General features: G+C 56.4%; 1 protein-coding gene across 2 annotated transcripts; it reads right to left on the bottom strand.

Moving 5' to 3' along the window:
- Nucleotides 1-12847: 12847 nt before the first annotated feature.
- ARRDC2 (arrestin domain containing 2) lies at nt 12848-19870 on the bottom strand (the record flags this gene model as incomplete). Of its 2 annotated transcripts, XM_082835173.1 has the most annotated exons (9): nt 12848-14014; nt 14273-14430; nt 14698-14860; nt 15008-15264; nt 15353-15455; nt 15986-16133; nt 16363-16429; nt 16521-16811; nt 19612-19870. In XM_082835173.1, 9 exons carry the CDS (start codon nt 19868-19870, stop codon nt 13961-13963), a joined length of 1500 nt encoding a protein of 499 aa, XP_082691299.1. In that variant the 3' UTR covers nt 12848-13960. The 2 variants fall into 2 exon arrangements, with proteins under 2 accessions (XP_082691299.1, XP_082691300.1); XM_082835174.1 differs by lacking the exon at nt 16521-16811.
- Between the last annotated feature and the right edge of the window lie 598 nt (nt 19871-20468).

A 20468-nucleotide genomic window follows, 5' to 3' on the forward strand; every position in this document is an offset into this window, starting at 1 on the left:
CCTGGATGCTGGGCTTTCATCTCCTCACCTCAAAAGTGAGGATTAAAAGGGAAGCTGGGTGTTGCTATAGACTGAATGTTTGTGTCCCCCCAAAATTCATAAACTGAAATCCCGATCCCCAGTGTGATGGTTTTAGGAGATGTAGTGTTTGGGAGGTGATCAGCTCATGAGGCTGGAGCCCCCATTGATGGGATTAGTGCCCTTATAAAAAGAGACATGAGAGAGTCTCTTTCGTCTCTCTGTTCTCTGCCACATGAGGACATAGCAAGAAGGCAGCCAACCAGGAAGTGGGATCTCACCAGACTCCAGATCTGCTGGCACCTTGATCTTGGACTTCTCAGCCTCTCAAACTGTGAGAAAAAAATTTCTGCTGTTAAAGCTCTCCAGCCTTTAGTATTTTTGTCATAACAACCGAAACTAAGACCTGCTGCATCCTGGGGTCACTACAAGTCCTCAGCCAGCAGCTTCTTCCTCCGGACCTTGTTTTTCTGTGTGTAAAATGGGCATAGTTATGGAACCAGCCTGGAGGGACTTTTTTTTTTTTTGAAGTATAGTTGATTTACAATATTTTGTTAGTTTCAGGTGTACAGCAAAGTGATTCAGTTATATATATGTATTTTTTTCAGATTATTTTCCATTATAGGTTATTGCAAGATATTGAGTATAGTTCCTTGTGCTATACAGTAAATCCTTGTTTCTTACATATTTTACATAGAGTAGTTTGTATCATAAAATCCCATACTCCTAATTTATCCCTCCCACCTTCCCTTTCCCCTTTGGTAACCATAAGTTTGTTTTCTATGTCTGTGAGTCTGATTTCATTTTTTTATAAATTAATTAATTAATTTGGCTGTACCGGGTCCTAGTTGTGGCATGTGGGCTCTTAGTTGTGGTATGCGTGATCTAGTTTCTTGACCAGGGATCAAACCCAGGCCCCCTGCATTGGGAGCACAGAGTCTTAACTGCTGGACCACCAGAGAAGTCCCTGATTTGTATATAGATTCATTTGTGTTAGTTTTTAGATTCCACATGTAAGTGATGTTATCTAATGTTTGTCTTTCTCTGTCTGACTTTCTTCACTAAGCATAATATTCTCCAGGTCCATCCATGTTGCTGCAAATGGCAATATTTCATTCTTTTTTATGGCTGAGTAATACTCCACTGTGTATATATATCTTAAACCAATCGTCTGTTGATGGTCATTTAGGATGTTTCCATGTCTTGGTTATTGTAAACAGTGCTGCTATGAACATTAGGGCGCATGCGTCTTTTCAAATTAGTTTTCCTCTTTTCTGGATATACACCCAGGAGTGGCATTGCTGGATCACATGGTAGCTCTATGTTATGTTTTGTTTTGTTTTGTTTTAAGGAACCTCCATACTGTTTTCCACAGTGGCTGCACCAATTTACATTCCTGGTGGGGTTTCTGTGGCTTTTAAATGAGGTCTGTCTCAGCAAGGCCTGGCTGGGCACTCATAGGTGTTAGCTGTTACTATTACCATTATAGTGGTTGCCATTGTTGCCACCCCAGCCCTGGTTCTTGACCTTGAGACTTCCCAGCTGGGCATCCTGAAGCTCTTCTCTCTGCCTCCTGACCCCACCCAGCAGCCTGTGGCCCTGTCCCATTCCTCCCGAGCCTGTCTCCTGAGGTGGCCAGGGCATCATGGGAGAGGACTGTATACCTGGGGTACCTGGGAGGCAGGCGACTCTGGAAATTCCAGGGCAGAGACGTTGCTAGCTGCTGTTTGTCTCACCCCTGCCAGGGCTGAGGATGTGCTAGGGCTTTCATCCTTCTCTCTGTGGGCGATTCAGGACACAATGTCCTATCCTGTCCTGTCCTGCCCTGCCCTGCATCATAAACATAGCTTTACCAACTATCCAATTTACAGTTGGAGGCTGTAAATGGTCAAGAGGAGCTGGGCCTGGCATGAAAACAGCTCTTGAAATCATCATGTTCCTCCCACCCTGGGACCTTTGCACATGCTGTGCCCTCTGCCTGGAACTTTCTGTCCTCTGTTTACACTTACAGATCTCCCCCTCCAGGTCTCCATCACATCTTCCAGAAAGCCCTCCTGGACTCCATGCTAGGGGTCCAAGCACTGGGGGGCGGGGGGGGCGGGTCTTCCTTTGGCAGGTCCTGTCCAAGTTATAATTTTGCATTTATGGTGATGACTGGGTTAATATCCATCTCCTTCATTGATGGGGAGTCCTGGGCAGGCAAGAATTGGGGTGCCTGGGGCTTCCCTGGTGGCGCAGTGGTTGAGGGTCCGCCTGCCGAGGCAGGGGACGCGGGTTCGTGCCCCGGTCCGGGAGGATCCCACATGCCGCGGAGCGGCTGGGCCCGTGAGCCATGGCCTCTGGGCCTGCGTGTCCGGAGCCTGTGCTCCACAATGGGAGAGGCCACGACAGTGAGAGGCCCACGTACCAGAAAAAAAAAAAAAAAAAAAAAAGAATTGGGGTGCCTGGCATACAGTAAGTATTCAATAAAGAGTGATGGGCTCCATCACTGAATTCAATAACTACTTATTGAATCTCATCTGCCATTCACTCAGTAACTCTTTATCGAGCCCTGCAGGGCACCGGGCCAGACTCTGGGTTCTGGGGACACACTGTGAATGAAGAAACTCAGACCCCCTGCCCTCCTGTGGAACCCCTGTTGTCCCGGGCCTCTTGCTAATGGTTCTAGTGAAAACTCTTGAATAAGGGCACTATTCTTGTAACCCAGGCTCTGGTCCTCAGAGACAGATGATGTATTTATGAGCCAATTGTCAGAACTTACCCATCCCCATGAGCTCCTGGGAGAGACAAGGATGGTGAACCGTCAGTGGTACCACTTTCTCTGTGCCTGGGATCCCCTCAGGATCTTCACAATCTCCTGTGGTTGAGGCTTCATCAAAGTGGGGTCAGGGAATTCCCTGGCGGTCCAGTGGTTAGGACTCAGCGCTTTCGCTGCCATGGCCCTGTGTTCAATCACTGGTTGGGGAACAAAGATCCCACAAGCCATGTGGCACAGTCAAAAAAAAAAAAAAAAGGGTGTGTGTGTCAGATTTAGCAAATAAACATCTAGGCACCCAGTTAACTTCAAATTTCAGATAAGCAACCAATACATTTTTTAGCAGAAGTATATCCCCAAATGATGCATGGTCTAAATTTATACCAAAAAAAATTTTTTTATTGTTTATCGGAAAGTCAAAGTTAACCGGATACACTGTATTTTGTCTGGCAACCCTGATCCATCATTGTGCCCATTTTACTGATAAGGAAGCGAAGGCCCAGAGAGGTTAATTGATGTCCCTGAAGTGGCACAGCCAGGGATGGGCAGATGGAGAATCCAGCTGGTACCATGGGACCCACTGCCTTCAGTGCTCAATTCCTGCCTCCAAAGATCCCAGCCTGAATGAGCAAAAGCCCCACCTCGTCTGGGTCAGAGGCACTTTCCTCACTCTCACTCCTGGTGCTGGAAGCAGCTGAAGGAAAGGGGTCCCCAGAACCAGGGCCCTCTGCAAGCAGGAGGAACCCATCCCACCATCCGGATTCCGGCATCCGGAAGTAGGGTGGCTAGTCTCCTGTAAACAGCCAGTCTCATGTCACTGTAAACAGCTGGTGTCTAGAGTTGTCACAGTGCCCGAGTCTCAGTGTGACTGCCCTGTGACTCGATACCCTGCCGCCAGCCCCGTCACTGGATACTTGGTAAACAGGGTTCTGAGAATGGGTAGCAGCGCCCCATCTGGTCAGTACGGTGCTGGGGCCAGTGGCTGAGTCCGACTTAAACCCAGATTCTGACACCCATTAGCCATCCCAGCTGCTTTGTACTGATACTTTGTAAATATCCAGTCCTGATACCCGTTAACTTGTCAATGGTCAGACACTGTTAGTCATCAACCTGCCCTAATATTTCTTAGCTGGAGATCTGGAAGCACTTTAAATAGAGTTCTGATACTTTGTAAACAGTGAATCCTGATACTTTGTTAACCATCTAGCGCCTCATCAAGATGCTGGCAAACGGCAGCTCTGGCCAGACCTAGAAATGGCTTCCACACGTTTCCATGATTGAAGACATATACCAAAAGAAGACCATGTTGTGACCCATGAAAACTACATGAAATTCAAATTTTAGTGTCCACAAATAAAGTTTTATGGGGTTACAGTCATGCTCACTCCTTTGAGTATTGTTTGTGGCTGCTTTCAAGTGAGCTGAATTGACTAGTTGCAACACACGCTGTATGGCCCGCAGAGCTGAGAATATTTATAATCCGGCCACTTAGAGAAAAAGTTTGTTGACTCCTGATCTAAGCTCTCAGGCAGTGGCTGTTCCTTATGCTATGCTTAGTATCCTGTTAGTAGTCAGTGGTCCATGGTGTTCATGTACTGGGTCAACAACGAGTTCAATAGTTCCTGTTGTTCATATACTGTGCAAACAGCGAGTTCAATGGTCCACGATGTTTGTATACCGTGCAAAGCATCCCTGTACTTTGTACGAGTCACATTAAGCGTGATGTGATGACACTCTGGGTGCAGTGACTATTTGGTCTCTAACAGCAGTTAATGTGTCCCGAGACTGTGTCAACAGTCAATACTGGGAAATGCAACCAAGATGAGACCAAAAGGATGACTGAGAATTAGGCAAAGGAAAAAGGAAGGATCTTGGCACACTTGGGCAGGACCTTGAACCCTGCACCGAGGAGCTGGACTTCCTCTGGAAGGTGATGGTAAGGTATGGCCAGACTATGAGTAGAGGAGGGGCACACTCAGCCTGGACGCAGGGGCGGAACTTCTCCTGACCTTGGATTTCCCACTTGTGCTATGGGGCTGAGGAGGTCAAAATGAGGGCCTTTCTAGGCTTGGAGTCTGGAAGGAAAGGGGGCTCCGGATCATGATGGGGAGGGTTTTATGAGAGGCCAGTGTGTGAATAACTGAGCAGGACCTTCTGCTCCACTCCCCTCCACCGCCGCAAACACCAAGCCAGCTCTGCGGGAGGGCAGCAACAAGGATCTGGAGGCCAGGGGTGAGGCTGGGGACTCTCCTTTAGGAGGACATGCTCTAGGTTCCTGCACTCTCCTTTGTTACTGCGTGTCCACTGGACACTCACTGCATGCTGCAGCCCTGCCCTCTCAGAGCTCCCATTACAGAGGGGAGGCAGAAGACGACAATGAACTCACCAATACGTCATAATTATGAATTGTCAGAAGCACAAGGGAAGGGCTGAGAGAGCGAATGAGGCAGCGCGGCTTCGGTCAGGGAGACCGAGGGGCCTGCGAGAAATTGATGTTTGAACTTAGACCTGGAGGAGAAGGTGAGCGTCTTGGGAGGAGTGAGGGAAGGGCTCTCTGGATAGAAGGAACAGCAAGTGCAAAGACCTTGAGGTGGGACTGAATCTGTTGTGATGGAAGCTGTGGGGGCTGGGCCACATGGGACGTCACAGGCTTTGGGGAGGGTGTAGAAGGGACGGGATCTGAGCCTTGTTTCATAGCCCCCATGGCTGCCCTGGGGCTGGGGCACTGAGACACCAGCAAGAAACCCCCACTGCACTAATGTCTCAGGTCCATTTCACAGATAAATCAGCCTGGCGCGGAGCTGATGTGAGCCAAGGCCAGGGGGGTTGAAGGCCTGGGTAAGGGAGTTTCCAGAACACAGGGGCCTCTGGGTGGAATGGAAAAATCTTGCCTGCCCTTCTAAACCACAGAGTTTGGCAGGTCCTGAGAGTGATAAGCCAGCAGGAGGCCCCTCCTGGGAATCAGGCATGGCGGGGGGGCCTGAGCCAGCTCCAGGAAGTTGGCATGTGAGAAACATGGTCCTGCACACCTGTCTGGGTGATGCTAGCCTCCTGAGAGGCCTCAGCTCTGACGTGTCTGGAGGGGATAGGCATGGCCAGACGTAAATGCCCTCAGCCTGTGAGATCAGAACTGGGTTAGAGAATAGGGGCATTGGAGATGGGGTTTTGAAGGATGAGTAGAAGTTTGAGAGCAAGAAAAAGGCATCCCAGGAATGTGACCTGCAGGAGGCCCCAGTTTGGCCCCATTTGGTCCCTGTGGCTGAGTAACCCTAGACTGTCCTGGACCCTCGGTTGTCTCCCACTTAATATGGGAAAGGACAAAGCCTCTTAGATCAGGCTAGCCCAGGTTTGAATCCAGGCTTTTCCACTTTCCCGGTGACTCTGGGTGAGTGAGGCCACACCAAGATTGGCCCCAGGTTACAGGAAAATAAACTGAGGCTTATAGAGTGAGGCCACTCATCCATCCTAAGATGCAGAGAGAAGTGGCCAAAGCTGGGGCCTGTGGTCAGGACTTAGGGGAGGAGAGGAAGACAGTTGCAACAGAATCAGGAGAGGGGTGTCTTGCCCCAGGCCAGTGTCCTGAGGCCTGAGAGATGGAGGAGGGGAAGGAAGAGTAGGTTGGCAGTTGGCATAGCAGGTGCAAAGGCCCTGAGGCAGGAACATATTTGGCAGTCTCCAGGAACAGCAAGGAGGCAGGTGAGCCAGGAGCTGACGTGTGAGGGGCAGATGAAAGGAAAGGAGGGCGGAGCAGTCACAGGGGCTCTGCAGGGCCTTGGGGACCAGGAGGAGCCATAGTGTGTTTGGAGCAGGGAAGAGATGGAACCCAGAGTGACCACCGGCAGCTGAATCAGGGCTTACCTGGGGATTCAGAGTCCTGGGGAGTGTCGCATAGGCTCCTATCTGTCAGCCCGTATTGGCACAAGCCAGTATATTCCAGTACAAGTTAGCGCTTACCAGGGCACACCAGTACCCACTGCTGACAGACACCCAGCCTAACACCTGGACCCAGACTTGCAGATGCACCAATCAGCCCGCATCTGCTTCCTGAATTGACTGAGATGTGTACCACATTCAAGTACATAACACTTGTGTGCATGCGCCTCTGGGCAACTCCGCGGACAAGGCAGACACACAAACACATGCACACACTGGTGGTTCCACCTATTTCCAGGCCGTCTGCAAACACACATGTGTGTGAGCACACCCCCCAGACTGAGTCACTAGGAGGTTCAGGAAGCACTGCTGGGGGCTCCCTTGAGAACTGGCTTCCTGTTTTCAAAGAGGCTGGGAACTGCTGGTGGAATGTTCTGGACAGGCCCAGCCCTTCCCCTACTGCCTCAGCACCCCTCCCCCCATCTAGCTCCACAGATCCTGCACCCCCTCTGTACCCCAGTACTGACCCTGTCCTACAGTGAGGTCAGACTCCAGATCAGGAAACTGAGGTTCAGAGAGGTACAGCCACTAGCCCAAGTTCACACAGGAAGGAAGAGGTGGTGCCTGGAGTCCAGACCCTGAGCTCTAGCTTGCCTCCCTCTGGAGCACCATTCCCGGGGCCCAGGATTCACAGATAGGGAATTGCCCCTTTCTGCCTGGACTGTGGCCCAGCTCCTCCTGGCTCCTGGGGCCATGCCCATGCAACCACAGGCTCTCCTGCCCCCTGAATCCAATCCCCCCATTCACCACCCACTCTACCCATCCCATCCTCTGTGTCTCCAAAAGGAGGGCCACCTACGTCACAAACATTAATGGAACTTCAGCAGCTAACGAAGCAGAACTGGTCTCACCCTCTAGGGGTTGGTGAAGGTGGGGAAGGACCCAGCCCAGGAGCAAATAAACAAACATCTGCAGCTGTCCCCTCTATGCTCCAGCCCCACAGAGCCACTGGGATGACTGAGGACATGCTTGGCTCTCTTTTGTCTGCTGGGTTGCACAGGCTGTTCCCTCTGCCTGGAATGCTCTTCTCTAGTTCCCCCAGTGAACTCCTCTTCATCCATCAAAGCCCCAACTCCAGTGTCCTCTCCTCCTGGAAGCCCTCCCAGGACCCTCCAGCCCTCATCCTTCCCTCTGGCCCCACCCTGACTTCACAGGGTGTGGGGGGGTATTTGTGGACTCCACCATAATGCCTCCGGACTCTGTTCTGCTGTCCTTGTCATGGTGGCAAAGATGGTCACTAACATCACCTCCAGGGAGTCCCCAAACTCCCACAGTGATCGGCCCAGCCAGAGTCACATGCCCATCCCTGAACCAGTCCCTGGTTCTGTGGTAAGAAAAAGCTCTAATTGGCCAGACCTGGTCACATGTCCACATCTGGAAGCAGGAAGTGGACCTGGCTCCTTTTCTTTTCTTTTATGTATTTATTTATTTTTGGCTGTGTTGGGTCTTCGTTGCTGTGCGCAGGCTTTCTCTAGTTGCAGCGAGTGGGGGCTACTCTTCACTGTGGTGCGCGGGCTTCTCACTGCGGTGGTTTCTCTTGTTGTGGAGCGCGGGCTCTAGGCACGTGGGCTTCTGTAGTTGTGGCTCACGGGCTTAGTTGCTCCGCGGCATGTGGGATCCTCCCTGACCAGGGATCGAACCCGTGTCCCCTGCATTGGCAGGTGGATTCCTAACCACTGGCCACTGGGGAAGTCCAACCCGGTCCTTTTGCCCACCAAAAGGTGTTCGGGGAGAGTAGGTGCCCTCAAGACCCTTTTACCAAGGACTTAGGGGTCCCCTGCCCGCTCAATCCTGGCTGGGGGGCCTTGGGCCAAATCACCTGCTCTCTTTGCCTCAGTTTCCCCACCTGTGAATCGGGCTCAGCATGGCTGAGGTGTTGGAGCACAGAGGGGCCACCCAGGCACTCCCCAACCCCCCCACCATTCAGAGGTCCAGTTTACCATGCACCTCCTTCCCCCATCTTTTCATGTTGCTCTCTGTGATTCCCCCCCCGAGACGGGGCAGCACGACGTGGCAGGCACTGATGGCCACCAGTTGAGTCACCACTTCCTCCTGGCCCCTTGCCCAGCCTGATGCTTTCTGGGGGCTTTCCTGGCCTTACCCGAACATCAAAAACAAGGTTGGGGATGACTCCCGGGTTGGGGAAGCGAGGGCAGAAGCGCGTGTGGACAAGACTGCGTACACCTTGGCATGGGTTCAAATCCCACGTCCTGTCCCCACCTATAAAGAGGCCATAACCTCCTCAGAGTTGGGGGACTCCACACGTGAACACCCCACAGACCCTCAAGCCATGGGCGCCCAGCGCTGGGATGAGCACGGTCATTGCTGTCGTACCTGTTTGGACAGGTGTCAGAGGGCATGTGGGTCTGTTAGTGGTTTCTGGGTTGCGTGTGCCGGAGTTTGAGGGCCCGTTTCTGTGTCTGCACGTGTGTGTGCATCATGGCTGGCCCTGTGTGTACAGCCCAGAGGACTTAAAAGACAGACCCAGCCCCTTGCTGAGAAAAAGGTGCATCTGGTGGTGCAGGGAACTCCCTGGGCAAAGATGGGAGGGCTGGGAGATTCCTGGTATGGGGGAGAGGGCGTGGGAAACAGCAGGGGGGCGGCAGGGTCAGAAGGAGGCAGAGGCTGGGGTAGATCAGGCAGGCTGAGGGGTTGGGGAGCCGTGTGTGTGAGCCTGGGAGGCTCTGGCTCTCTTCAATTCTAAAATAGTCACCAAGCACCTACTGCGTGTGCCCAGTGCTGCGGATATAGTGGGGCCCGGGGGTAATAGACACGTAAATCAAACATATAAGTATGGGACTTCCCTGCTGGTTCAGTGGTTAAGACTCCACAAACTTCCACTGCAGGGGGCACGGGTTTGATCCCTGGTCGGGGAACTAAGATCCAACTGAGGAGACTCTCTGATCTAGGGACAGGGAGGTCTACAAGGGAGACGTCCTGGGCAGAGGAGCTCCAGGTGGAAGGCTCAGCAGGTGCAAAGTTCCTGAGGTGGGGATGAGCTGGCAGAGGGTCCCATTCAGGAAGATCTAAGCCCAGAGAAAGGAGGGGAGGCGGCAGGCGGCAGCGCTGGTGGGGAGCAGGGTCACCGGGACGGGCTGTCCTGTAACTGGAGCCAGGCAGGAACACATCTGCCCGCCCGCCCGCCCGCCCTGCCCCAGCGCTCCCTGCTCAGGACAGAATGTGCTGGGAGGAGAGGCTGGTGGTGGCTGAGCCTGGTGGCTGGAGCAGGGCGGCTGGAGGATTCCTGAACAGCAGCCCGGCTGGGCTTGTTGCCAGTGAGGGTAGAAAACAAGCAGCAGGCGCCCTGCCTGCCTGTCACCCCATGCCCCAGGCTTGGCCCGGCCAGGGCAGGAGACAGAGACGGTGAAAGAGTCAGAGACTGAGAGAGATGGAGAGATGGTGACCAAGAGAGATGGTGAGCGAGACACACAGAGATGCAGAGATGGTATGTCAGAGACAGGAGGAGACAGAGGATACGAGAGAGACAGTGACAGAGAAACAGCCAAAGAGACAGTGAGAGAGCAACGTGAGGCGGAGATGGGGGAGGCAAAGATGGTGAGACAGAAAGACTCTGAACAGGTGACAGGTCTGTCTAAGGGGTCCTGGGAAAAAGCGTGAGGCAGTGACACTCCCACCCCCATCAGAGTCTTTGTTCACACCAGAGTTGATGGGAAGTCCCTTCCAGTCACTCATACGTGCTGTGTGCTGGGTCCAGGGACACAGCCCTGACCCAGCCCCACCCTCAAGGTCTCAGACAAACAAGTGAATATCTAAATACGAATTTCAGAGACTGATGAAGGCTATGAAAACAATAGGACAGGGGGATGGGGGAGGGAGTGATGAGGGGTGGTGACTTTAGGTTGGGGTATCCCTGACAAGATAAGGCTGGTGGGTAAAGAGGAGCCAGCTATAGGGAAGAGCCTTTCAGCAGAGGGAACCGCATGTGCGAAGGCCCTGAGGTGGGAACCAGCTTGGGGTGTTTGAGTAGCAGCCAGGGATGGAGGGGGAGCTGGAGGGAGAGGTGGGTGGGTGGTCTTAGGGGACCAAGGAGGGGAGGGATTTTATCTTAGAAGAACATTTGGCCACCCTTCTCTACACTCTGTGGGCCCCTCTCTATGTTCAGGGAGTTCCCCAAATTCTGGGCTGCCTGGGCCAGCTCCATCCTGCTGGTCATTTATCTGAACCAGAAAAATCTGCCTCCTTTAGGGATCAGGTTCCAGACAGTTGCAGACGCAGGAGTCCTGGGGTCATGAGGTGGCTTGTCCTCCCAAGCCCCCTGGGGGAACCTTTCATAGAACTGTACCCACACCCGCTAATGCAGTAAACACCTAAGACTCTTCTCAGTTTGGGAACATGGATCTGGAAACTGGGATCTGTGTCTCCCACAATCCAGCTGAGGGGAAACTCAGCCCCTCCTGAGGCTGCCGTCTTGGATCTGGGTGACTGTGTTAAGGGAACATCTCCTCTCTGCTGCCAGGCCCCAAGGAACCCCAAGTCTGACAAGCTCCAAGCTTGATGGCAGACCAGCGGCCCAGGGTGGATGCTGCTGGACTAGGAGGGCTGGGTGAACCCCACGACTAGGAATCACTGAGAATCAGCGCCCAAATTTAGACTGGTGGAGAGGAGGTGCTCCAGAGTCTCAGATGGAGAAACTGAGGCTCAGAAACAAGTGACCGGCCCATCATCACACAGAGAGCAAAGCCTGACCCCAGAGCTCCCAGTGTCCACCCCTTGTCCCTGCCCGTCAGCCCTGCCCATGGCCACTCTGGGCTGCTAGTTAATTTTCACTACCTTGGGCAGGCTGGTGGGCACAGCCAGGGCTATCAGAGGGTGGTCTAATTGGGTCCCGCCCATATGGGTGTGGCCTAGGGTCTGGGGTGGAGCCCAGGATGTCAGGGAGTGTCACGTGGGTGTCACACGGCCTATAGGGTATGGATTCCAGAGTTCCAGGGGCAGTTTTTTGTTGTTGTTGCTTTCTTGCGGTACGCGGTCCTCTCACTGCTGTGGCCTCTCCCGTTGCGGAGCACAGGCTCCGGATGCGCAGGCTCAGCGGCCATGGCTCACGGGCCCAGCCGCCCCGCGGCACGCAGGATCCTCCCGGACCAGGACACGAACCCGCGTCCCCTGCATCGGCAGGCGGACTCTCAACCACTGCGCCACCAGGGAAGCCCCAGGGGCAGTTTTGAGTGGCAGCTCCATCAGTCCTTACTGTGAGACCCTGGGTGAGTTACCTCATTCCGTTGGACTCACTTTCCCCACCTGCAACTCCAGAAAAATGACAACCTCCACACCGCTAGGGCTGCCTTAAAGTGCTGTGAGTATTCAAACCAACCCTCGTACAAGCACGACCACAGCAGCGTGAGCCACAACCACTAGGAGGTGGAAACGACCCAAATGTCCATCAACAGGGTGTGAGTGGATAAATAAAATGTCGTTCGTCTACACAATGGAATACTATTTGGCCATAAAAAGGACTGAAGCACTGCGTCATGCTGCAACAAAAGGGGCTGAACCTTCAAATATGCTAAGCGAAAGAAGCCAGACGCAAAAGGCCGCGTATCCTGCGATGCCATCTACACGAAATGTCCAGAACAGGCAAATCCAGAGACAGAAAGCCGATTAGTGGCTGCCTGGCGCTAAGGGAGGGGGAATAGGGCCTGCTCATGGGGACAGGATCTCCTTAGCAGCTGATGACAATGTTCTAGAACTAGCTAGAGGTGATGGTGGCCCAACACTGGAAAGGGATGCCAAGGAATTGTACAGTTTCCAATGGTGTATGAATTGAACCACAGTAAAAGCAAAACCAGCCCAGACTGCATAGATAGGCAGGCTCCTCCTGCCTTTGGCACCCCTCTGCCCCCTCATCTCCATTCTGTGGGGACAGATGAGGCCTCTGCCTGCCCTCTACCGTCCACGGTCCCAGCCTCTGCTACTGCACGAGGTGAAAGCATCCGGCGCCAGCCCGAGCTGTCTCCCTATGTGTCCCTGGGTCTCACCTTCACCTTCTGGACAATGGGCCCCTCAACCCTCCTCAGCCTGGAATTCCATCTGAGATCCAGACTCAAGATGGTGGACGAGGCCACCCCAGGTTCCTTGGCACCTGAGGGCAACAAACCACTAAGCACAGTCTCTTCCTCCGTGCTTTTATTTTTAAAAAATAATTGTACAAAAGAGAACGATTTAAGGCTTAACGGAAATGCAGAGTCCCAGGCGAGGGTCCTGCCTCAGCCTGGGCTGGGACTCTGCACTTGGGGGCTTGTCCAGCTGCCCCATTATGTTTTGTCCCTCCAGGACACAGGGGGTGCCCAGAAGAAGCACACTGGCCCTGCTGTGTCACCCCAGGCTGACCTCTGTCCCCGCAGCCTGGTTTAATGCTCTGCTGTCCCCGTCTTGAAATTCTGAATTCTTGAACAAGGGGCCCCACATCTTCATTTTGCAAGTGATGGAGCTGGTCTTGTCTGTCCCACTCCGAACCTGGGTTTCTCGGGCCATACAATACCCAGACAGCTCTCACGTCCTGGAGTGTGTGGAGGGGCCCCCAGGAAGCCTAGCCTGGGCCAGGAATCTCTGGCTTTCAAAGGTTTCAAAGGCTGGAGTCGCTGCCCTTGTTGCCCTGTTGCCCCACACAGCTCTGATAACCTGCTTCCCTGAATGCCTCATTCCTGGGCCCTCTCGCCTGCCGGACCTTGCAGTGTGGCCTCGACAGAGGCACTTGCTCTCTGAGCCCCAGTTCTAAGATGAAGGGCGCGGTCTCCACACATCACTCGGCTCTGACCTTCTTCGACTTTTCCTTCCCCTTGCTTGCCTGCCCTCTGAGCTCTTATTCATGCACCAAAGCCTCAGCTAAAATGCTCTTTCCTCCAGGAAGCCTTCCTGCTCCCCCTTTGGACTCTCCCAGCTCTTGGTCCCTTCCTCTGGTCCTGTGGGCCTGGAAGTATTTATGTCTGGCTCTGTCTCTCCCAGACTGGAGGCTTCTGGGGGACCACAGGCTGGCAAAGACAGGTTGAACAGTCTCTCAGATCTTATGGTGGGCATTTGATACCTTATGAGAACCAGTCCAGAGATGTCAGACTCCAGACTGGCTCTTCCTCTGCTCTGTGTGATGCTGGAATGGCCCTGCCCCATTCTGAGACTCGGTTTCCCCAACTTCAGTGCAGTCAGGCTGGTCTGTTCTTGACCCAGCCACTCCTCACTCATGTCCACGCTGATGGAAGCATGTGTACAACCTCATCCCTTGAAGTGTCCACTTGCCACTCAGCAGGTCATGCAGCGGGGCCTCACGGCCTCTGAGGGTGGGTTTGGATCCTCCTGCGGGGGCGGGGGGAGGAAACGATCCCATCAAGTCTCAGGAGGCCCTGGAGGCTCAGAAACACCCCTCCCCACCCTCCTCATCTCCACTCCCACACTTGGCCCGGGGGTGACACCCAGGAACAGACTAAGGTGCAAGGCGGGTTCAGGCCCTTGCACCTGTATGGGGATGTATAGGAGTTCCATCATTACTTAAAACTCATCTTGGCTCTCAGGGCCTGGAGAGCCACAGGGGCTTCTTGAATCCCCCAAGCTCACCTCGGAGTACAGGGGTGGCGGGCGGTAGCGGAACTCCTGGATGTAGGCAAAGAAGGGGCCTTCAGCACCCATGTCAGGGTCCTGCAGTAGTCGGAAGGGGCTCTGCTCCACGGCCGCCACCTCCTCATCGGCCACCACATCCGAGTACTCGGGAGGTGCTGGAATCGAGAGACAGGGTGGTGAGGCTGGTAGAGGAGGCGGGCAGCCCCAGAATTGGGGACAATGGCTGGGAGCTGGCTTGTGCCAGTTCCGGGGCTGCTGAGCTGTGTGCCCTTGGATTGGGATCCTGGGGGAATTCATACTCCCAACATGACTGTTACTGAGCACTTTTACAGAAGGGGGCATCGAGGCTGGGGGAGGGAGAGTCAGCCGGGCACCTGCCTCTCTGCCCACCCATGCCCCTCACAGCAGGATGAAGAGCTCACCTTCAGGTCGCTCTGGCAGGACGCCCAGTCCCCAGTCCAGCAGGAAGCTGGCATAGCTGCCCACGCTGGACGAGCGGCTGCCGAAAGGATGCAGAGGAATGGTGCCGATGACCAGCGGCAGCTCCAGGAGCAGCTTGGATGAGCCCGGGATGTCCACGCAGACCTGGAGGAAGGAGCCATGAGAGAGGGTGCCCAGGCAGCCCCGGCCACACCCTCCTTCTATGGCAGGAGGTCTTGGTGGGGGGCGGGGGGAACCCCAGCCTGGAGGACAGAGCAGACGCAGCCACCCCAGCCCCCGAGGATACTCTACCTTGAGGGTGTAGTCCACATGTAGCACGCGGCAGTGCAGAATAGAAGGACCCACAGGAGGGATCCGCAGCGCCCGGCCCTGCCACAGTGCCCGCCGCCCAGGGCCCACAGGCTCCCCTGAGAGACTGGCCACCACTGCTCGTTTCTGTTTGCGGGCACCTCGCGCCATGAAGGTCTGTGTCTGGACCACGGCCGCCCGTGGCAGCACGGGGCGCGTGGAGCCGTTGTCGATCTCGGCAAAGACGGGGATCACTTCACCTGTAGGGTGGGACAGCAGGGCCTCAGTTTCCCCACCTGCAACCCTGACACGGACCTTCTTCCCAATCCAGCCCCTCCCACCTGCTACCTGGTGTGTAGCCCTTGCGGTCGATCTTGGCTGAGAGAGAGACAAGGCCACGGTTACTGTACCAGGATCGGGCGATCTTCTCCCGAGCTCCCGCTTGAGGGGCCTGGTGGGGTGGAGGGAAAGGACATGAAACGCATCCCATCGTGCCAACCACAGACCCCCCGAAGCCTCTAAACCACCCTCAGCTGAAGGAGGATTTGGGGCAGGGCCTAGTATCCTGGTTTCCTTTTAACAATCTAGAAACTATTTGTAAAATGGATCCAGGAATATGACTCATCTCGTTAAACTGAAAACGAAGTGAACAAGCCAAGCACTTAGTGCGTAATGAGCGCTTAGTAAGCCATTATTATTGCAAGCTCTGACTGAGTCCCGTTTCATGGAGGAGGCACAGGAGGCTCAGAGAAGGTGAGACACTCAGCCAGAAACACACAGCCAACTGGTGCTCCTGGGACTTGCACCTGGCTCCACTGGACTCCACAGGCATTCCCATGCCTACCTCCCCCACTGCCTCCCTCCCTGCCAGGGCTCAGCTGTGACCCCCACTTTGAGAAGGGAGTGAGGAGCCAGTCACCAAATAGCCAGGACCCTGCCTGTGATGCTCCCATCCTACCTTCCCCAAGGGCAGCAACTCACCAGCAGAGCTGGTGTGTTGATGTCCACAGGCTCGATAACAGTAAACACCTTCCTTGCCCGGCGGGCAGGGACCCAGGGCCGGTGCAGGGTGGCTTTGATGCAGTATCGGACACTGCCGTGTTTGCCTTCAAATGAAGTCACTAGCGTCCTGGGGGTGGAGGGAAGGGGCTTCAGTGGGTGAGATCCACAGACTCCCGGGTGGGAGATTCCCAAAGACTTACGGGGATGAGAGACACGAGGCACTCCTGGGCACTCCCCCCCCCGGGAGACAATCTTGCGGCTCGGGGGTCCCCAGATACCGAGCAGTGGAGTCCCAAACCTGGAAGGGGCTGCAGACTTAGGGACTCCCCTGCAATCCTCCACCCCATTTGACTTACGGTGGCAGCTGGAAGCTGAATGGAAACTCATGGCGTCCAGGAGGCAGCGTTGTGATCCCTCCGGTGTCTGCAGGTAGGAGCAAGAAGGGGAGGCTCAGTGGCTGTGAGGGGCTCCCGGAGCGCGCAGCACGCGCCGTGCAGGGGTCCCCAGGTGGTACCTGGCGCGAGTAGTGTGGCATGGTGGCTCACAACCTCCACGCGCTCGCTGTAGCTCTGCGTGTACGCGGTGCTCGAGCCCGCGCTGCGCGACTCGGTCCAGTGTACGTGGGCGCGACCCCGCGCGCGCAGCTTCAGGGCACCCACGCGCGCCGGGCCCGCCAGCTCCAGCAGCACCCGGCCGGCCACCGCCTGGCCGCCGCTGAACACGGGCTCGGCGCCTGCGTTCGCACCATCCAGTTGCACCACGAAGGCCTTCACCTTGTCGAACAGCATCGCGGCTGGGATACGAACTCGCGGCGCGCGGTCCCTGGCTTCGAACCCGCGACGCGGAGGCGCGAGATGCGGACGCTGCAGCCTGAGAACGCAAACCCACCAAGCGCGCGCAGGCGCACTCGCTGATCGAGCCAGAAACTCCTCACTGCCTGCGCCGGCGCCGCATTTATACGGCAGGGAGGGGCGGAGCGAGACGCAGGTCCCGCCCCCGGAGAGGAATACACCAATGGCGCGGCGAAAGGCGTGGCCCCGCCCACGCGTGGAGCAAAATAACAAACGCCCCGGCTCGCGACCCGCTGCCCTCTACCCTAGTGGACCCTGGTGTGAGGCTGAAGCACTGCGGGACAGAGCAAGTATCTCTCAGACTCCGGGGGCCAAGAGGAAGAACTGAGGCCTGGAGGACTCGGGCCTGAGGTCACCCAGCAAGATCATACTGCCGTCGGTTTAATTATCAACCGGCCGCCAATTGCAGACGTGACTCGATGCACGTCCAGCCCGATCTGGAGGGGTGTGTTAACAGCCAGGCCCCAATCGAGGCCCTGAAAGCCTAGGACTAACCACCTCGGGCCTCAGTCTCCCCCGCTCTGTGCAATGGGGGAGGGAGGAAGAAGTGGATGGGGCCTCCCTCCACTCGGGCGCCTACTACCCCCTCCTCTGATTTGAAACCCGCTCAGCTGGCTGACCCGGGCTAGTGACAACCACTTGGAACCCGAGTTTCCACGTTTGTAGAGCCAGAAGAAAATCATTCCCGACCTCAGAGGGTTGTGCATGAATCACGGTGTAGCCCCTACTCGACCCCTCCCAGAGCCTCTCTCCCGAGTCATCAGCCCGCTCCTGACACACTGCCACTCGGCTGCGCCTCAGCGCTCTGGCCCCGACGTTCCTTTCCAAACTTTCAGCACCTGCCCTCCCTCCTCCGCCTCCGCAAACTCCTACTTGTCCTCTAGGCCTAGCTCTTCCCCTCACAGACAGAGCCGAGTACCGGGGAAGCTCACGGAATCCCCTGATTCAAGGCTGCGGTGTGCCTTTGGGGCGGTAACCCGTCTCTGGACCTCAGTCTCCTCGGAGAAGAACCACATACGCGGTTTCCTAGTTGGGAGCAGACTGATCGCGATTTGCGGAGCGCCTGCGCCCTCTGGTGACAGAGGGATGCACTGCTGCTTGAACCCACCCCCTAGTTTGGCCATCCCCTTTGAGTCTGGCTCAGGCCACACCGGGACCCCCTGAGGCCAAGGCACACCCAGCGGGCCGGCGGCCATAAACGGACACAACCAATCAGTGATAGGGGTAAGGGCAGGCCGGAAGAGAGGGGTAGAGGCTGTCCACTCAGTGATCACCCTGGTGGGGGGGTACCCGGAGGAGGGGGCTCTGGGGATGAAATAAGGGGCCGGGACCTTCTCCCAGGGCCAAATAGAGCCTAGAAAGAGGTCAAGAGGCTATAAGCCCAGGAGGAGGTGGGGAATGGAGTGACCCTGGGGGGATGGGAAGGCTCTTTCTTTTGGGTTTTTTGTTTTGTTTTTTTTTTTGGCCACACCACACTCAGCTCGAGGGATCTTAGTTCCCCAACCAGGGATGGAACCCGCGCCCCCTGCAGTGGAAGCCCAGAGTCTTAACCACTGGACGGCCAGGGTAGTCCCAGGAAGGCTCATTCTGAGCCAGTGCCCTCAGTCCGCTTCACAGATGGGTCCCCAGAGGCCCAGAGAGGGGCAGGGCCTCACTAGAGGTCACACAGCAACTCCACAAGCTTCACCCCTCCAGTATCTTAAGGAAGCTACCAGTGAGTGGGACCAGGAGGACTGTAGGGTGAGACCAGCCCCAATTTCCCTCGAGTCGCAGGGAAAGGGAAGTGACTACAGGGCCCCTTCCTGCCTCACCCCTTGCCGGCTATGCCTCGGTTTCCACAGCTGCTCAGGCAAGAGTCCCCACACCTGGGGGCCGTTGGGACAAGTTTGCAAGCCTGTAGGCAAAGCATCTAGTGTGTGCACTGATGGAAAAAAAGGGGGCTGCGGGTGGGGAGCCAGGTTCGAGCTGCTTCCTGCTTCCGCCCATCTTGCAGATGGGTATGGTGAGGTCTGCCTTCCCCAAGAGGAGGTGGCCAGGGCAGCCCAGAGAGGCCAACACCCTCCTCAGCCACATAGCACAGTGCTGGGGCACAGACTTACTCTTTCTGTTGGCCCTGTTCTGCTCCCGACTGGCTGTATGGCCTGAGGGTGGGGGACTGAGGTTCAGAGCAAGGTAGGGACATGCCCAACACCTAAGACTCCCAGCCTGATGTGACCCCACCCCAAGTCTTCTCCCTGCCTGGGATGCAGTCCCACCCACTCACCTGCAAACACCACCAGAACCCCCAACCCAGCGAACAACCCTTCCTGTAAAAACTGGTAAGGGGCACTGGCAGGGCGTGAGACAGTGCCTTCTCTGGGAATCAGAGACACCAGGCCTGGGGCTAACGTGGCATCCTAGGGTCCAGAGAGGAGGAACTCCCAGTTCCACCAAGGGATTCCCCCAGACTCCATATGGGGGGTCTCCCCACAGCATAGCCTCTAGGTCGAGGGCGTCCCGGCTCTGGAGGCGGGGGGGCGCACCCAGACCCTAGGAGGAGTTCCTGGAAAAGAGGGTTTTGGAGGGGGGTAGGTAGGTGGGTGTCCCACCCTGTAGGAGGGTCCACAACCTGAGGAGGAGGTCTCCACATCTTGAGAAAGGTCACCCGACCACACAGCCTCTAAGTCGAAAGGCTGGCTTTGGAGAGGGGCGCCCAGACCTGGGTAGAGGGTCCCGGGGGATCCTGGCTCGGGGTGGGGGGGATGAGCGGCTCACCTAGGAGCAGCAGCTGCCGCCGCCGCAGGTATGTCTCGGCGGCCGCGTAGTCGCTGGACACCGCATTTACACCCACGCTTCGGCCCTCGAGCCAGTGGGTGACCGCCCCGCCGTGCGCCGCCACCTCGAGAGCTGTCACCCGCAGCGGTGACGCTGCCTCCAGCAGCACCCGGCCGCACAGGCGCTCCCCGCCGCGGTACGCGCCGCACGGGTCCCGCGCCAGCTCCAGCGCGAAGCTGCGCACGCCCCCCGGGCGCATGGCTCGGGCCGGGGCGCACGGCTGGGCTGCAGCACCCGGCGCGGGCCCGCCGGGCACCCGGCGACCAGGCGCACAGCTGGGGCGCGTCTGCAGACCTCCCTGGTCTCAGTGTTGGTCTTCGCCGCACCGGGCGCCCCCCGATCGTTCTCTTGCTTCTGCGAACTTTGTGCGGGCGCCGCCGTACCCGGCCGGCGCGTAGTTGGCGGACTTCCTGGTCCTCCGCGTCGGCCCCCGTGACGCGCTCGGGCCTCCGGGGACGTGCCGCCCGCGTGTCCGTGCGGCTGACTTTGCTACCCCAGGGCGGGGCGGGCCCTGTTTTTTTGAGTCAGAGGCGGGCGGGGGCGGCTGTGGCTGGCGCGGAGCGGAGGCAGCCACCGGGCTCTGTGTTGTGGACTCATTCGTCTCCTACACGGCACCTTTGGACCAGGCGCCGCCCCAGCCTCCATCTGGTTGTTCCGCAAACACACCAAGCTCGGGTCTTGCTTCTTAGCCTTTGCACTGGCTGTCGCTGCTAGGAACGCCCTTCCCCAGATCTGCTCTCCACCCACCCACGCCCGAATGTCACCAGAGTCATGCTCTGGACTTATTTCTTTACGGC

Source organism: Leucopleurus acutus, assembly GCF_964270905.1.
Source record: "Leucopleurus acutus genome assembly, chromosome: 3".
Taxonomy (NCBI): Eukaryota; Metazoa; Chordata; class Mammalia; order Artiodactyla; family Delphinidae; genus Leucopleurus; species Leucopleurus acutus.